At 61.5% G+C, this 18,142-nt stretch overlaps 1 protein-coding gene across 1 annotated transcript in view; it reads left to right on the top strand.

Moving 5' to 3' along the window:
* The first annotated feature begins 3,504 nt into the window (after positions 1 to 3,504).
* Positions 3,505 to 18,142, top strand: part of NEDD4L (NEDD4 like E3 ubiquitin protein ligase) — a 29,993-nt gene continuing 15,355 nt past the window's right edge. The window contains 18 exon segments of the mRNA XM_061355589.1: positions 3,505 to 3,633; positions 5,252 to 5,325; positions 8,469 to 8,550; positions 9,361 to 9,399; positions 9,753 to 9,806; positions 11,148 to 11,198; positions 11,595 to 11,656; positions 11,741 to 11,843; positions 11,918 to 12,084; positions 12,296 to 12,428; positions 12,677 to 12,853; positions 13,609 to 13,683; positions 14,223 to 14,420; positions 14,497 to 14,616; positions 14,955 to 15,152; positions 15,482 to 15,559; positions 16,248 to 16,302; positions 16,391 to 16,447. Of these exon segments, the coding sequence (XP_061211573.1) occupies positions 3,586 to 3,633; positions 5,252 to 5,325; positions 8,469 to 8,550; positions 9,361 to 9,399; positions 9,753 to 9,806; positions 11,148 to 11,198; positions 11,595 to 11,656; positions 11,741 to 11,843; positions 11,918 to 12,084; positions 12,296 to 12,428; positions 12,677 to 12,853; positions 13,609 to 13,683; positions 14,223 to 14,420; positions 14,497 to 14,616; positions 14,955 to 15,152; positions 15,482 to 15,559; positions 16,248 to 16,302; positions 16,391 to 16,447 (1,771 nt within the window). The 5' untranslated portion in view covers positions 3,505 to 3,585.

Raw genomic sequence — 18,142 nt, forward strand, 5'->3', positions numbered from 1 at the left:
TTCTCCTTGTTCCAGGCCTGCAGAGCCCTCAAGGACCCGATGGCAACGCCTGTGACCAGCTCCAACTGTAAGTGCTTGCCCATTGAGCACACATGGGGCCACCCCATGCCTGCAGCCCTGGGGCCATCCTGCAGCACCAGCACCAGCAGCCTCATCCTGCTGGTCCATCCATGCAGGATGGATGCTGAGCAGCGCACAGCATGGGGCTCAATGCACCCCGAGCACGGGTTTGGGGTTTTCAGGGCTTTGGGGCCCTGCTTTTGCTATTTGCGGGGTTCCTTCCTCCTCCAGAAGCAGCCCCCACAATGGGGACAAGGCATTGACTGGGGTGTCCCATCACTTGAAAGCAGCTCCACCTGAGCTCAAACTGTCCCCATTGAGCAAGCCAAAGGGGAAGTGGTTTCTGCCTCCCAGTTCAGGTGTTGGGATTGAGCAGGTGTAGAAGCAGGGCATAGAACTTGTGTGGGTTTGAATGGATCCACATCAGATCCCTGCTCCCCTGCTGCAGGATGAGCTGCTCTGAGTGTGCTTGATGGGGCTGAGAGCCCTGGGGAGCCAGACCCTGCTCCCTGGGGATGCTGCTCCGCATCCAATGCTCTTGGTTTGGGCCTCGCAGGCAGGGAGGCGGTGCCTTGGTGCACCCTGCACTCCTTTGCTGTCCCTACCCCTAAATGCAACGCTGGGTTTGGTGTCTTTGAGCCCCTGCCTCTCTCCCTGCCTGCCTCCAGTGCCTTCATATGGGATAAGGGAACCCTTGGGCTTCCAAAGCAGCCCCCCCATCCACTGCAGGGCCAGTTCTGCTTGGCTCCATCTCTTGTCCCTTTCAGGGTGAGGATCATTAGGGGTAAAGATGCCTTTAACAGTGCTGTGTCCTAAATACTCCATTGGCCACATCAAGTGCTGGCCCATGCTGGAGGGGGACGCAGCTCTCCTATGGAGGAGCTGCTGCTGCTCACCCACCGAGCTCAGGTACCTCCTTCTGGACCCTTCCCCTTGCATTGCTCAGCACCCCAAACCTGGCACGGGAATAGTTGTTACTCCACAGGCTGACAGTTGGCCTTTGTTTGCTGGGCCCAGAGTAAGCTGAGAAGAGGCTGGGATGGCATCACTTCCACCCTGATGGGTATCTCAGCCCTTCTTCAAAGGGGATTCAGACACAGAGGCATGCAGAAAACATGGACAGGAAGAGGAGCCACAGCGTTCCCTGTTCCCTGCTGAATGAATCGGGTCGGGATGGGAACAAACCTGCTCTAGAGGTGGGCTCTGAGGTCCCTTCCATCCCCATCCCTCTGGGATTCCATGTTTCCTGCCTGCTCCTGCCTTAGCAATTGGATGCATCTGCATCCCTGGCAGCATCCGAAGCCAGGCTGGACCAGACTTGGAGCAAGCTGCTCTAGTGCAAGGTTTTCCCTATTGGAACTGGGGCAGAAAGGCCTCCCTTGTCCCAAAGCATTCCCATATGGATGCAAGGAGAGGGATCAGTGGGGTGTGATGGAGCTGTTTGAAACAGCCCCTTCTGCTTCCCGGAGCCCCATCAAAGGGGGCTGCCTTTGCAGGCCCCCATCTTCTCCCTTACATCCCATCTCCATCTCCCCCCTGGCTTAGCTTAAAGCCATCCCCAGTGTCCTGCCCCTACACCCCTGGTCCAAAGCCCCCCTCCTGGAGCCCCTGTAGGCCCTGGAGCTGCTCCCAGCCTGGCTCCAGAGCAGCAGCTCCGTGGCCTCCTCTGGACTGGCTCCAGCTGGGGATCAGATTCCCTGTCCTCAGGTGTGTGCAGCTCCCAGGGACACAGACAGCTCTGGGAGGGGTGATTCTACCTCCTGAGGGGCTGCTTTCACTGGGCACACCTGTGGGTCCCTCTGCTTCCAATGGGAATGGGGCAAGGACAAGGCCCAGCTTCCCCATTGCTCCCAGCTGGAATGGGAGCAGGCCTTCGGTGCCCTGGAGGCAGAGCGGGAGAGATGCTCATCAACAGGGCAGGGATGTGGGTGCCAGCCTTGGGATTCCAATGGGATGCTCCTTGGGGCTGGAATGAGCTCAGCTTGGACACAGAAGGGGGAGCTGGTACCCGGAGCTGCCGTCCCCACATCAGCCCAGTGAAAGCCTCTGGTGTCCGGTGCGGGTTCCACGGCTCCACAAGAGCCAGATGAGGGAATTCCCTATGGGAAAAGCCATTGGAGAGCATCCACCAGGGAGCGTGGGCCTTCCCATTGCACTGGGTGTGTGCTGGGATGCGGGCTCGGGATCCTCGTGCTCGTTCCCTAAAGAGCATTTGGGGTTTAGGCTGTGTCAAGCCAATCCCAGGCAGCCCAGAGCATCTGCCTGCAGGAAGCTGATGGTTTCCATGGCAGTGGGGTGAAAGGAGGAGGGATTGGCACTGGGAATGCTCTCCAGGGTTACTGTGCCCTTCCGAGCACCTTCTCCCAGTGTTTGAGCACAGTGAAGGCCAGCCGGAGAGCAAACAATGGGATCGGCAAAGGGTAGAATGGGTACAGGTAGGGAAAGCAGCCTCAGCCCCTTCCCTGGGGGTGCTTGGGGTGACAACACCCAGCAGTGTCCAGTGAGGGTTTCTGTATCCTTGCGGATGCTATTCCCAGGAGAATGGGGAAGCAATCCCGCAGGGTCTGACCCAGAGAGGGTTTGTGTTAGTGGATTACCTAACTGTTGTGGGGACCCGGGTGATGGGGAGCCCAGGGAGTGGGGTGAGGAGCCCATGGTTTATGACATACCTGCCCCAGGCAGAGCTGCTGATGGGAGACACCCCTGAGGACAAAGGCCTCCCAGCTGTACTTTAGCAGGCTGCCATTGCGGCCGGGCAGAGGTCAAACCCACCCTTCCTTCCTGCCGGCCCCAGAAACAGGGCTCTCCCCGTTCCCTTTGGCCCTGTGGGGCAGCCGCCGGGGCCCAGGTACCCGAGCCGAGCTTGGGGTGCCGGGCACCGGGGCTGGGACCGCGGGCCCCTCCAAACCAAAGCGTCCCATGGGGCTGTGGGTGACTCCCGGCGCTGGCTGAGCTGAGGTGTGGGTACCAGGGGAGGCCCCAGCCCCGAACCGAGCCGATGGGAGCCGAGCCGGGCCGGGCCGAACCGAGCCCAGCCGAACTGAGCTGGGCCGATCGGAACCGAGCCGATGGGAGCCGAGCCGGGCCGGGCCGAACCGAGCCCAGCCGAACCGAGCCGGGCCGATCGGAACCGAGCCGATTGGAGCCGATCGGAGCCGCCCCCCCCTCTCCCCACAGCGCCCCCCAGGCCCCGGCGGTGCCCGCGCGAGGGCGGGGCGGGGCTGGCAGCGCCGCCCCCCGCGCTTTGTGCCCGTGCTCGCGCTACCGGAGCCTCCCGCGCCTCAGCCCGCGCCGGCCGCCGCCCGTCGGGAGCGCGCGTTCCCGCGGCCGCGCTGCGCCTCAGCCGGTGCCGGCGGGAGCGCGGGCGGGCCCCAGCGCCGCCCCCGGCCGCAGCCTTCAACCGCCCCCCCTCCCCCCCCCCGCGGGCCAGCAGGCAGCGGCGGCGGCAGGAAGAGGAGGAGGAGGCGGCGGGCGGCGCGCCTGGGCCGGGCCCGGCCCGCGGAGCCCCCGGTGGGGAGCGGCTCCATGGCGACCGCGGCGGTGGAACCGGTCTATGGGCTCTCGGAGGATGAGGTGAGGGGGGCCGGGGGCGGCGGGGGCGCGTTCGTGTGCCTTCGTGTGCGCTCGTGTGCGTTTGTTTGCATTCGTGTCCATTCGTGTGCGCTCGTGTGCGCTCGTGTGTGTTCGTGCGCGCACGTGACGTGCCCTGGAGCAGCCCCGGGCCGGGCCCGCCCGCGCTCGCCGCCGCCGCCATGGCGGGGTTGGGGTCCGCTGCCCCCCCCCCCTCCCCGTGAGCGGGCGAAGGTCGAGGGTCGGTCCCGGCGGGCGCCGCCATTCCCGGCCCTGCCCCCGGGGCCTGCAGCGGCCGCCGCTGGGTGCCGTTGGGTGCCGCTGGGGAGGCCCGGCCGGGGGGCATCGGTTCCGGGGTGCGGTTTGCGGGTGTCCGCCGTTAGCATCAGGTTGGGCTCGGCCATGGGGCTCCCTGTTGTGGTTGAGCAGCGCCGGCTGTGGCTGCGCCGTCGCATTCCCATTGGGAAGGAGGTTCCGTGCTGGGTTTTCCTGCGGGGGGGTGAAGCCTTGGCTCCCTCCCTGTTCCCTGGCGGGGAGCGCGCTCTGGCCGGCTTCCATAGGCAGGAATGCCGCAGGTAGGCTGGGAATGGTGCCCGGGGCTGGCCCCATGCTGCTGCTCTGGGGGTACCCTCGGAGCAGTGCGGGGGGGGTCCTTGTGTCCCTGTTGGTGCTGGGTGGATGCGGAGCCGGCTCCAGGCACAGCAGGAAGGGGGTGGGGAAGCATCGGCAGCTGCTGCGGAGCCCATAGGGAAGGGGGGCACGGGGGGAAAGGCAGGTTCATTGCACCCCGATGTAGCTCGGTGTCCCCAAGGGACGCGTGCCCTGATGGGGGGTGATGGGCGCCGGGCCTTGCCTGCTGCCCCTACAACGGTCAGAGCCTTCCCGTGGCCATGGGGTCTCCATCATTGGGGATGGGAGGCGTTGGGCATCCAGCACCCATCCCTGTCCCTGGGGATGCTCTTGGCCGGCATGCCCAAGAGCCATGGGATGGGCTGGCCGATGGAGGGCGCTGTGTGCTGGGAATGGGAGCTCCTGGGAAGGAAGCATGGAATGAGCCCCCCCATCTTCTGAGCCAAGCCTCCAGTGCCGGCTTCCCTTGGGAATGAGGGGCAGCAAGGGGATCAAGGGGAATGGGGAGATTGGGATGCGCAGCCCCTGATCCCAAAGGATGAGCTTAAACCCAGTGGCATAGGAACAGGAGAGCAGGAGGGATGGAGCATCCATCCCCTTCAGAGGCATTGCCCTGCCTACATCCTGGAATTCCAAGTGCAGTGTACCACCTGTAACCCACAGTGTGCATGGGGTTTGCCCAATCCCACTGGTTTCCATTGAGGAACGGGCCCTGGAGCGTGTCTGTTAGCTCAGATGGGGATCCCTCCCCATATCCATAACGGGAATGGGCAGAATCCTTTGGGATTCCCCCAGGGATGATCCATGCAAATCCCTGGTGGGACCTTGGGAACGCTGCTCCCATCGCAGCGTGCTGTGGATGCTGCAGGGATGGATGGCGCTTACTGCGGGGCCTATGGGGCTGGGATCAGAGCAGTGGGGCCATGGGGTATCCCGCCCCATCTGAACCCATAGTGAATGGGTCTAACCCCGTTATCCTTGTCCTCGGCAGGAGGAGTCTCGCATCCTCAGGGTGAAGGTGGTGTCCGGCATCGACCTGGCCAAAAAGGACATCTTTGGAGCCAGGTACGGGGTCTCCCTTGTGTCAGGGGCAGAGCCTCCCCATCCAGGCCAGGAAGCTGCACTTGCAATGACACCAGAGCGTGTTATGGGGTCGTGGAGCCCGCAGGGCACAAACCCCTCTGTTCCCATTGGTTTCCAGTAAGGCTGCTGGAAAGGGGGGCTCAGTGCTGGGATGCAGGTGGGTGCTGAGCCTGGGCATCGGCATCCCTGGCAGCAGGCTCCGTGTGTCCCATGGCCCCAGGGCTGTGTGTGTGATGGATGGGGACGCCAGCCCCGTTCAATGGCAGGGAATGAGCTGGGGAAGGGAAGGGGAGCTGCTCCCTGCAAGGGGTGCTCTGTTTGGGGTCACATCCGTGGTGCCTCACCCCTAAATCCGTGCTCAATGGGAGCAGCTCCCAGTTGGGATGAGGGGGTATCCGCCTTGGATAATGGGTGCCCATCATTCCATGGGTATAAGCTTGGATGAGAGGCCTGGGTAACACTGGGCTTGCAATGGGGGCAGTGGGGACAGGGGTGAGCCCGCGGGTACCCGGGTGCAGGGGGGCCCTAAGGGGGGGAATGGGGAAAAGCCGCTGCTTCCTGCCCGCTGTTCCCTGCCCTGGCTCATGGGAAGCTGGCCCAGGTGGGATGGGGGGATGCTGTGGGTAACATGGGTGCTGTGGGGGATGCTGGGGATGCTATGGGTCATGTGGGTGATGCTGTGGGTGATGCTGGGGATGCTGTGGGTAACATGGGTGCTGTGGGGGATGCTGGGGATGCTATGGGTCATGTGGGTGATGCTATGGGTGATGCTATGGGTGATGCTATGGGTGATGTGGATGCTGTGGGTAACATGGGTGATGCTGGGGATGCTGTGGGGGATGCTGTGGGGGATGCTGTGGATGCTATGGGTCATGTGGGTGATGGTGTGGGTGCTGTGGGTGATGCTGAGGATGCTGTGGGTGATGCTGGGGATGCTATGGGTCATGTGGGTGATGGTGTGGGTGCTGTGGGTGATGCTGGGGATGCTGTGGGTGATGCTGGGGATGCTATGGGTCATGTGGGTGATGCTGTGGATGCTGTGGGGGATGCTGTGGGTGATGTGGGTTCTGTGGGTCATGCAGTGGATGATTCTGTGGATGCTCTGGATGATGCTGTGGGGGATGCTCTGGGTGATGCTGGGGATGCTGTGGGTGATGTGGTGGGTGATGCTGTGGGTGATGCTGTGGGAGGTGCTCTGGGTGATGCTGGGGATGCTGTGCGTGATGCTCTGGATGATGCTGCGGGTGCCAGCCCAGTGCATCCCCATGGGGCGCTGTGTTGCAGGCCCCAGGCAGCCAGGATGCTGCTGCTGCTGCTGTTGCTGGGCAGAGGAGCAGCAGGGAGCAGGACCCCTTCCATGCATGAACCCCGTTTATGCAGGGCCAGGCCAGGGGGATTGGCTCTGAAGCAGTGAAACTGGGGCTGTGCTGGTGTCTGTGTAAGGAGAGTGTCCCTGTGGGGCAGGAATGGGCTGGGAATGGGCAAACTGGGGGGTGTGCAAAGGATGCAGTGGGGTTAAGGGGTCCTTCCAGCCAGGGACCCCCAGAGCATCCGGCCTAGGGCAGCGCAGTGCAGGCCTTAGGGTGCTGAGGGCAGGGTGCGGGCTTGCAGCCCTGGGATGCTCCCATGGACACCCACTGGGTGCCCTGCCCATAGGGACCAGTTAGAGGTTCCCTTGTGTGTGATCCCTATGGTGGGAGCTGGGGGTGTGGAGTTCCCACTGCGTTCCCAGCCTGGGCCTATGGACTGAGTGCATTGGGTTGGCTTCGGGCTGGCTCTCAGGGCTCAAGGGGAGTGGGAGACAGTGGGATGGAGGGAATGGTGCCTCTGGCAGGGCAGTCCCTGCACAGCAGCCTCCGGGAGGAGCAAGGGCTTGGGGCTCCGAGGGCACAGGTGGGGTACAGGCAGGGACATGGAGCCTGCAGCGTTCCCTGCACCCCATCCCTGTCCCTTTCCTCTCTGGAAAGCAGCAGGAACAGGGAATTCCGCCAGGGAAAGTGGCTGTAGGGCTGTGAGTGACAGTGGTTCCTATGGGGGATGCTGTGGGTGATGCTGTGGGTGATGCTGTGGATGCTATGGGTCATGTGGGTGATGCTGTGGGTGATGCTGGGGATGCTGTGGATGCTATGGGTCATGTGGGTGATGCTGGGGATGCTATGGGTGATGCTGTGGATGCTGTGGGTCATGTGGGTGATGCTGGGGATGCTGTGGGTCATGTGGGTGATGCTATGGGTGATGCTGGGGATGCTGTGGGTGATGCTGCGGGTGATGCTGCGGGTGCCAGCGTGTTGCTTACCCTTCATGCAGCTCTTTCCAAGTGTCCCACCCTAACCTTGTTCAATGGGATTGGGGCTTTGTTTCCATCATCTCCTTGGATCCCTGGGATTCCTTAGTGCCAGGGGCTGGAGCTGGAGGAGCTCCGAGCCCCATCCAGGCTGGGATCCCATGGACCAGCTCCCTATAACGGAGGAACAGAGGGGAGCACGTGCCTTAGGGCAGGGGGGGCCATGCAGCGGGTTTAAAGGGTGTTTTCTGCTCCGGTTCCAACAGGGCTTTTCTGGGGTCCGCCACCAGATCCCACAGGGAAAAGGGATCCCCCAGCCCACACCCTCCTTGTGTTCACTTGTGGCTTATGGTGGGGCTGTGTTGTATGGGGCTGGTTCCAGTGCCAGCAGTGGAGACACAGAGGGTGCTGGGGCATAAGGGAGGTTGTGTCCATCCATCCATCATCCATCCATCCATCATCCATCCATCCATCATCCATCCATCATCCATCCATCATCATCCATCATCCATCCATCCATCCATCATCCCTCCATCCATCCATCCATCATCCATCCATCCATCCATCATCCATCCATCATCCATCCATCCATCCATCATCCATCCATCCCTCCATCCATCCATCCATCCATCCATCATCCATCATCCATCCATCATCCATCCATCATCCATCCATCATCCATCCATCCCTCCATCCATCCATCATCCCTCCATCCATCCCTAGCAGAGACCCAAGAGCCAGAGCATCTCATTGGATCCAATGGGAAGCCTTGGGGATGCTGCACTGGTCCCAGCCTCTCTGGGCTCCTGCCCCACGTTAACCATCACCCTTCCTCTCGCAGTGACCCCTATGTGAAGCTCTCCCTGTACGTAGCAGATGAGAACAGGGAGCTGGCTCTGGTGCAGACTAAAACCATCAAGAAGGTAGGTGCAGAGCTCCCTTCCTTGGGCAGCAGGAGGGGGAAAGAGCATCCCATAGCCTGACACCGCGCTCCAAAGGGGATTTACCTCCCTCTGCCTCATCCTAATGCACACAGAAGGCAGAAGGAGCTGCACTTTCCCCTTTCCCATCACTAGCAGGGCTCTCTGCTGCCCATCCCTATGGAGTGCTGCCTTGCAGCCACCAGGCCTGAGATCCACTCAAAAGCATCACCCTGGGTACCAGGAGTCCCTTGTGGCCCCATCGGGATGCTCCAGCACCCCAAAGCCAACGTGAGCCCTCAGCTGGGCCACAGGGTCATGGAAGCAGTGGCCATGGACCCAAAGGTCGGGTTTAAACTGGGCCACGTTTGCAGGGCCCCATTTCACACCTGGGCTCCCTGCAGGTTGCAGTGGGGCCGCAGGGTTGGGAAGGAAGAGGGGAGCTCCTTTCCCTTCCTTTCCTTCTGTTTCCTGGTGCATTTACCCTGTAAATACATGCCCTGGGGCTTCACATGGCCCTTGGGGACACAAGGTGCCCATGTTTGCTTCGTGTCCCTTCCCAGGGATGTGCCTTTTACTCACAGAACCCTACTGATGCTGAGCAGCTATTCCGGGCTCTGCTGACTCAGGTCCCCTCCTACAGTTGCCTTATACTCAGTGGGGTTTCTCCCTAGCTCCATGGCAATCCCCCCTTCGTTCCCCATGTCACCCTCTCCCTATGGAGCAGACACACAGCACCCTAACCCTAACCCTAACCCCCTCTCCCTATGGAGCAGACCCACAGCATCAAACCCTGTTGCTCTCTCTTTGCAGACGCTGAACCCAAAGTGGAATGAGGAGTTTTACTTCCGAGTGAGTTCCTTTTCCCTTGAGCATCCCAATCCCTCCTCCTCTCACCTTAAAGGTGCTCGTGGAGGTGCCCCTGCTCTGCTCTGCCTGTCGGGAAGGCCAGAGCAGCAGCAGGTTAAGGGGAACTGGGGGGTAACCCATGTGCCCCATGTACCCTGGGCCATGTGTGTTTAGCAGAGCACGTTCGCAGGGCCTTGCCAAGGTTAATAATCCATGGAATGAGCATGGCAGGGATGAACAGAACCCAAATGGAGATGGGAAAAGCTGTTCCTCTTGGCCTTTTCCTTGCTTAAAATGGGCCTTGCTTCAAGTGGAACCCCATTGGAGCATGGTGACCCCGTTTCTGTGTCCCGCAGGTGAACCCCACCAACCATCGGCTCCTGTTCGAGGTGTTTGATGAGAACAGGCTGGTGAGTGCTTGGGTCTGGTGGGAGCAGCGCATCCAGAGGGGGATCTGGGGCTGTGGGGTGGGGAAGCGCAGCTGGGAGCAGGTTTGGGGCCTGGCAGCCAGGAGCCACCATGAACCCAGCGGGGCTGAGGGCAGAGCTCACTGTGTTCCCAGCCCGTCCTTCACTTAGGAGGCAGCTCCCCCATCCCCTCGGTGTGTCCTGCGCCAGGCTCATCCCTCTTTGGGGCTGTGCCCTCAGCTCTGTGCCGTGCCCATTGGGGCTGCTTTGAGCCTGGAGCCCCATTGGATGCTGGAGGATCGCTTCCTGCTCGTGCTGTGGTACCCATGGGCTGAGCATCCCTGGCAGCGGGTACAAGCCCCATGGCTGCTCCCTGCAGAACCCAGGGAACCGAGGCACTGGCATCCTTTGCCATCCGTGTGCGTGCTCCAACAGGGAATACCTGATGCTGGGGGCTGTGTCCTTGGGTTTGTGTGGGAAATGAGGAGCCTCTGCAGGGGAACCCCCCAATGGAACCCAAGGGCTTTGAGGAGCAGCAGCAGTGGGGGGGGTTGGGTTTCTGCTTCCCTGATGGGAAAGCAGCAGCTGGGAAGGGGCCGGGCTCATCCCGCTTGGAATGCCACTGGAGCAATGGCGCTGGGATGGAAGCAGCATGGGATGGATGGGGCTGATGGATGGGGTCAGTACCAGGGGTCCCATCAATGCTGAAAGCATCAATGGTGTGAGGATGCAGCGTGATGCTCCAAGCACGGATGCAGGAAGCAGCATTCCCAAGCATCACATTCCCAACACAGGGCAGCAGCTCCTTGTGCTGCAGCCCCAAAGGGGCCAGGCTGCAGTGGTACCCATGCATCCAGCTGGAAGGGAGCCCCTCCAACCCCATCCCACCCACAGGAGGGGAGCCTTGGGATGAGGGTGCCGTTCCCAGCAGCAGGAAAAGCTGGAATACCCCAATTCCCAGCCTGCTTTCTGCACAGTGGACACTGGGGGTTGCTGCACTCCATAGGGCAAGGATGGAAGCTGCCAGCCAAGCATCCAGCACTGCAGGAGTAGGATGCAGCACTGGGAATGGGGTGCCCTGAGGACCCCATCTGTGGCAGCTCACTGGTGCTTAGGGGTAGGCAGGTGGAGGTGGCTGGGATGCTGGGGGTGTAACAGGCCCTGGAGGCAGCATTCCTGCATCCCTCTGGTGCTCCATGGGGATCCAGTGGCTGCGCTTCCTGCTCCTTGTATGGGATGAAGCCGGGGTTTGGCATCGGGCTCCATGGGCTGTGCTCCCCTGGCGTGGGGCTGGAGCATCAGTGGGCCCTGCTGTCTCACAGCTCTCTCTGCCTCCCTTCACAGACCAGGGACGACTTCCTGGGCCAGGTGGATGTGCCCCTCAGTCACCTCCCGGTAAGAGCCCCCTTCCGCTCCTCTTCCATCCCTTTTCCCATAGGGAATCCAGGTCTGTGTTCCCAAAGCATCCCGAACACCATGGGTGGGGACTGGGAGAGGTGGGGTTCCATTAGCAGGGGGATGTAAGGGGGGGGGGGTGTGTGGATGTCTCCTCTCGTTGCTTACGGGGTGAAGCTTGTCCTAAGCTCCAGTTTCCCAGGCAGCTGGGATTGGGCCCAGGCTTCACCCCGGAAGCACAGCCTGGACCCATTGGGATGGGGTTCATTGGCACTGGTGCAGCTCTGCCCCTTGTAACGCTGCTGTTTGCCCATCTCCATCAGTGCCACCCTATCTATAGTGGGGTCATTCCTTGGGTGTCTCCATCCTTTAATGCCCCCTTCTGTCTGCTTCCAGACCGAAGACCCCACCATGGAGCGGCCATACACCTTCAAGGACTTCCTATTGAGGCCCAGGAGGTGAGCAGAGGGGGGGCTCTGGGTGCTAAACCCCGTCCCCCTTGAGGCTTGCTGGTCCTTGAGCCCTGTCCCCTTGCCCCATAGCCACAAGTCCCGTGTAAGGGGCTTCCTGAGGCTGAAGATGGCTTACATACCCAAGAGCGGTGGCCAGGAGGATGAGAGCAGCGACCCAAGGGATGACCCCGAGGTAAGGCCCATAGCAAAGGAGCCTGCCCTGTCCCATGGGGGGGCTTTGCACTGAACCCCTCTCCCTCTCCCCAGCACGGCTGGGATGTGCTGGACCCCAGTGACTCGGCCTCCCAGCACCAGGAGGAGCTGCCCCCTCCATCACTGCCCCCGGGCTGGGAGGAGAAGGTGGACAACCTGGGCAGGACGTACTACGTGAACCACAACAACAGGAGCACCCAGTGGCATCGCCCCAGCTTGATGTGAGTGGGGGCAACCTGCACTGGGGTGGCCTGGAGCCCTTTGGAAGGGGCTTGGAGCAGCCTGTCCTAGTGGGAGGTGGTTCTAGTTGGAAGCAGATGCCCCTAAGGCCCCTTCCAGGCCCGATTCCCTGATTCCCCTCACTGAGGTTGGGGAGCAGCACAGGTTGCACCTTCATTGTGTCCTTTTCGTGCCTCCATGGTCCCCGTGCAGTGACGTGGGCTCGGAGTCCGACAACAACATGAGGCAGATCAACCAGGAGGCCGCCCACCGGCGCTTCCGCTCCCGCAGGCACATCAGTGAGGACCTGGAACCGGAGCCCATGGAGAGCAGCGACGTTCCAGAGGTAGGGAATGGGACTGGGGCTCCGGGCTGCCCTATCCCTTGTTGTCATAGGGGTGGATGGGGAGCTGCAGAGGAGTCACCTGCAGTGGGGTGCTTGGGAGCTGTTGGGGTTACCCCAGCGGGAAGGGAGCTCTGCTTGCCTGCAGTGTCCCCATTGTTCTCTGTGTGTGTCCCCTAGGGCAATGGCAGAGGGGAAGGAGCAGCTTGGGGTCGTGCTGAGCCCTAACAGGGTTTCCTCTCTCTTGGTAGCCCTGGGAGCCCATCTCGGAGGAGGCAGGCGCGAGCGGAGAGGCCCTGAGCCTGGCGTTGCCACCTCCTCCTGCATCTCCAGTGGGGCGGCCTGGGCCTCAGGAGCTCTCGGAGGAGCTGAGCCGGAGACTGCAGGTCACCCCCGAGGCCAATGGGGAGCAGCTCAGCTCATGGAGCGTGCGTGACGTCCCTTTGCACCCTCTCCTATGGGCTGCCCTTAGGGGGAGCACAGAGAGCACGGGGTGGGAATTCCTGCAGCACGCACCATAGGGGTCAATGTGTTCTGGGGGGGGTTTAACCTCAGACCCTGCCATAGAGCGTGATAGAGAGAGTAACAGGCCCAGGGAGATGTGCTGCTGCCCTTCTCCATGTCACACCTCCCCATCCCTGGCACACGCCTGCATGGCAGCATGTCCCTAGAGCAGGGTCTGCACTCCTCATATGCAAGAGGAGCAAGGGATTAGAGTGGGAAGCAGCATCCCCGTTGGAAGGGGCAGCATCCCAAAGGCCTGGGAGGTCAGCTCCAAGGGACAGCATCCCAAAGGCCTTTTCTCTATCAGAGGTGCCCTGTTTGCCATTACAGCACTGTAGCACTCCAACCTCCATGGCACTGTAGCATCCCGTTGTCTTCACTTAATCCTGCCCTTTCCTCTTCATCCCACACCTTCATTCCCTGCTTTCCCACTACAGAGTGCCTGGAGCAGGTTGGGACCTGGGTACCACAGAGGAGTGCAGGATGTGTAGCCCAGCCCCAGTGCGTTTCCCTGTTAGCCTGAAGCGCCCCAGGAGGGGATGCTGAGCGTTCCTTGCTGCACAAGGGCCAAAGCTGAAGAGCCTGCAGCATCCACAGGAGTTTGAAGGGGGTCGGATGGAATCAGGGAGTGAACCCCATGGTTTAAGGCACTTTAACTGAATCCATCTCTCCCTTGCAGCAGAGGGATCCTGGGGCCAGACTGAGGTCCTGCAGCGTCACGGATGCAGTGGCTGAGCAGTCCCAGCTCTCCCTGGTAAAGCAAAGCCGGCTCCTGCCTTCCTTCCTGCCTTCCCTAGGGCTGAGGAACCCCTGCTGCTCAACAGCCCCTTGCCCTAGCCCAGGTCTAGGGGTGCAGGCTGGATCTATAGGCTCTTCCTAAGGAAAGACCCCCTCTCCCATCATAACCATGCCCATCCTTGGTGTCAGTGGCAGAGGGTTCCGCATGTTCTGGCCTCCAAGCCAGTACAGGCTGGTTCCAGCAAGAGCCTGAGTCCCACTCTGGGGGCTCCGTACACTCGGTGCCTCTGGGATATTCCTTACCTGGGAAGGCTTTCACCTCCTCAGCACTCCCTCATGAGCAGAATGGACCATTTTGGGGCAGAACACCACCATTTTGGGGCAGAACATGCACATTTTGAGTGTTTTGGGGGGGGAATCGTGTTCCAGCACACACCTCAGCGTGGTCCCAAACCAGAAGGGGACTCAGAGCATCCTCCTTTCCACAAGGTTCCATGTGTAATGTCCCAGAGGCACATGGGGGACGTGGGGGCAGCACCCCATGGAGACCTCCAGGCTGCCACCCCTAGGAGGCCCCGTTAGCTGTCCCAAGGTACCAACGCACCCCCGTTGCTCCCCCAGCCCTCCGTGGCCTACATCCACACCACCCCAGGCCTGCCGTCGGGCTGGGAGGAGCGCAAGGATGCCAAGGGCAGGACCTACTACGTGAACCACAACAACCGCACCACCACCTGGACACGGCCCATCATGCAGGTACGGGGGGGTACCCTGTGCTCCCAGTGCTCCCAGTGCTCCCAGTGCCCTCACCCCGGGTTTGCCCCCGTTGCAGCTGGCAGAGGATGGGATGGGGGGCTCAGGAGCCAACAGCAGCAACCACCTCAGTGAGCCCCAGATCCGGCGGCCCCGCAGCCTCAGCTCGCCCACTGTGACCCTCTCTGCACCCCTGGAGGTGAGGACCCCCCAGCCCTAGGAGCATCACCTCTGTCTGGGCCCGTCCTTCATTGTCCGTGCTATGGAGGGGCCGTGGGATGGGGCGGGGGAACATGGGGGGGTGTTGTGCGTGGGAACCCCTGTTTTATCCATGGGGTTCCCTGTCCTGGGAGCGCTGCTTCCATCCAAAGGGGGTTTGGAGCAATGGGTTGGGTTGAGTCCTGAGTACCTGGGTGCTCACACTGAAGGGGGGCTCTGTTGGGGAGCTCCCCACGGCAGTGGGAGCCCCTCAGTTGTGGCCTCAGGCCCGTATGGGATGCACTGGGGCCGCCGTGACCCCGTCTTTCCCCCGGCCAGGGCCTGAAGGAGTCCCCAGTGCGCAGAGCAGTGAAGGACACCCTCTCCAACCCCCAGTCCCCACAGCCCTCCCCTTACAACTCCCCAAAGCCCCAGCACAAAGCGGCCCAGAGCTTCCTCCCTCCCGGCTGGGAGATGCGCATCGCTCCCAATGGGCGCCCCTTCTTCATCGACCACAACACCAAGACCACCACCTGGGTAAGGGCTCCTCTGCACCCCCTCCAGTCCCCTCCCTCTCTCTATGGGGCTGGGGGGCTCTGAAGCTTGGTTCCGGATGGAGCAGCCCAGTTCCAGACTGGTGCTCATGGGGAGGGGGGTTTGATTGGGCTCCTCCTGTTCCACTCGCTCCAGCCTGGCCTTGAGCACTGCCGGGGATGGGGCATTGAACCCCACCACCCTAACCCCCATACACCATCTGTTGTCCATGCTCTGCTCCATTCCCCCCAAGGCTTCCCGATGGCCCCATGGGCCCTGTGGCCAGACCCAGCTGGGGCTCTTGGATTCACCCTCCCCTGTTTCTGTTCCAGGAGGACCCAAGGCTCAAGTTCCCGGTGCATTTGAGGTCCAAGACATCCCTGAACCCCAATGATTTGGGCCCTCTTCCTGTAAGTGCTGTTCTCTGGCCGTGCTCCCCATCACCTCCAGTCCCACATTGCCTCACAACACCAAAGCACCCCAAAAGCTTTATGGTGGTGGCAGCATCAGGCTTGTCTCTGTGCTGGAAGAACCTCACCTTCCTGTGTGCTGTTGCTTCAGGACAAAGGCAATGGAATGGGGTGGGAATCCCCTCCAAAGCATCCCAGTCTCACCAGTGCACTGGGAGCACTGTAACGGGCCCCAGCTCCATTTAGGGGGAATGAATGGCTGTGGGTTCCTCACAACACATTGGAAGGGAATCATTCATTCCTCATCTGTATCTTATAGGGCTCTGAAGCCCATGGGTGGATGGAGAGCTCATTGAGTCTTCCTTAGTCCTATGGGAGATGGGGAAGGGATAAAAGGGAGGCATGGGGGAGTGGGAATGCTGCCCCACTGTGCTGGGTCACTTGCTGTATCCACATAGGATTCAGCAGCACCTCCAAGGCAGTGATGGAGAGCACTTGGCCCTCACTGCCTTGCAGCAGGCAGGGCCTACAACCCCTAAAGGGAGCTGTTCCCAGCCCTTACCAGTCCCTGCACTGGGGTGGCACCTCCCAGTGCGCTTGGGCTCCCCCCTTAGTGTGTCCCTATGGACGCTGCATGCAGCTGCAGCCCTGCTTCACTCCCTTCTCCCTTTGCCTTCCCCCCGTGCAGCCTGGCTGGGAGGAGCGCATCCACCTGGATGGGAGGACCTTCTACATAGACCACAGTAAGTGAGGCCCGGGGCCCTAGAGCACAGAGACCAAGGGGGCTCGGCAGCTTGACGTGAAAGCTCTCTGATTTTACTCTTCGTTTAGGAAGCCAGGTGTTGGTTTGTGGAGACATTGATCCCAGAGGCTTAGTGCCCTCGTACGGTACTGTATCCTACCTGGAAGCGTGCTTTTGATTGCCTCATCCAGCTTTGTCCCCTCTGACTTGTGAAGCATCAGCATCCCTTCTCTGTGGTCCCTTTGTTCTCGTTGGTATTTCGGGTTCGTTGTTGCTGTCGTCGATGCTCCCATGGCTTCTCTGCACTCAGTGAGGTGACCCTGGGCTCCCTCGGTGCACTGCAGTGTCAGTGCTGCCCCGTTGGGGCCCTGCTGGTGCAGCAGCCCACAGGGCCTGGGGCAGGATGCAGGAGGAGCCGGTAGCAAGAGGGCTCCGTTGGCCTCACCTTAGCCTGGAGAGGCTTTAACTGCACCCCCTGCTTGGTGCTCGGCCTGCAGGGAGCATCGCACCCCATCCCTCCCTGCAGGATGCTCATACCCCTGCACCCCCAGGGATCCCCTGTTCCCTGCAGGATGCTCATACCCCTGCACCCCAGAGCCTCCAGGGATCCCCTGTTCCCTGCAGGATGCTCATACCCCTGCACCCCAGAGCCCCCAGGGATCCCCTGTTCCCTGCAGGATGCTCATACCCCTGCATCCCAGAGCCCCCAGGGATCCCCTGTTCCCTGCAGGATGCTCATACCCCTGCATCCCAGAGCCCCCAGGGATCCCCTGTTCCCTGCAGGATGCTCATACCCCTGCATCCCAGAGCCCCCAGGGATCCCCTGTTCCCTGCAGGATGCTCATACCCCTGCACCCCAGGGATCCCCTGTTCCCTGCAGGATGCTCATACCCCTGCACCCCAGAGCCCCCAGGGATCCCCTGTTCCCTGCAGGATGCTCATACCCCTGCACCCCAGGGATCCCCTGTTCCCTGCAGGATGCTCATACCCCTGCATCCCAGAGCCTCCAGGGATCCCCTGTTCCCTGCAGGATGCTCATACCCCTGCATCCCCAGGGATCCCCTGTTCCCTGCAGGATGCTCATACCCCTGCACCCCAGGGATCCCCTGTTCCCTGCAGGATGCTCATACCCCTGCATCCCAGAGCCTCCAGGGATCCCCTGTTCCCTGCAGGATGCTCATACCCCTGCATCCCCAGGGATCCCCTGTTCCCTGCAGGATGCTCATACCCCTGCACCCCAGGGATCCCCTGTTCCCTGCAGGATGCTCATACCCCTGCATCCCAGAGCCTCCAGGGATCCCCTGTTCCCTGCAGGATGCTCATACCCCTGCATCCCCAGGGATCCCCTGTTCCCTGCAGGATGCTCATACCCCTGCACCCCAGGGATCCCCTGTTCCCTGCAGGATGCTCATACCCCTGCATCCCAGAGCCTCCAGGGATCCCCTGTTCCCTGCAGGATGCTCATACCCCTGCATCCCCAGGGATCCCCTGTTCCCTGCAGGATGCTCATACCCCTGCACCCCAGGGATCCCCTGTTCCCTGCAGGATGCTCATACCCCTGCATCCCAGAGCCTCCAGGGATCCCCTGTTCCCTGCAGGATGCTCATACCCCTGCACCCCAGGGATCCCCTGTTCCCTGCAGGATGCTCATACCCCTGCATCCCCAGGGATCCCCTGTTCCCTGCAGGATGCTCATACCCCTGCACCCCAGGGATCCCCTGTTCCCTGCAGGATGCTCATACCCCTGCATCCCAGAGCCTCCAGGGATCCCCTGTTCCCTGCAGGATGCTCATACCCCTGCATCCCCAGGGATCCCCTGTTCCCTGCAGGATGCTCATACC

This window comes from Neopsephotus bourkii, unplaced genomic scaffold (assembly GCF_033783945.1).
Source record: "Neopsephotus bourkii isolate Nb327-2 ecotype Australia unplaced genomic scaffold, CSIRO-AGI_Nbou_v1 NB_809, whole genome shotgun sequence".
NCBI classification, from domain to species: Eukaryota; Metazoa; Chordata; class Aves; order Psittaciformes; family Psittacidae; genus Neopsephotus; species Neopsephotus bourkii.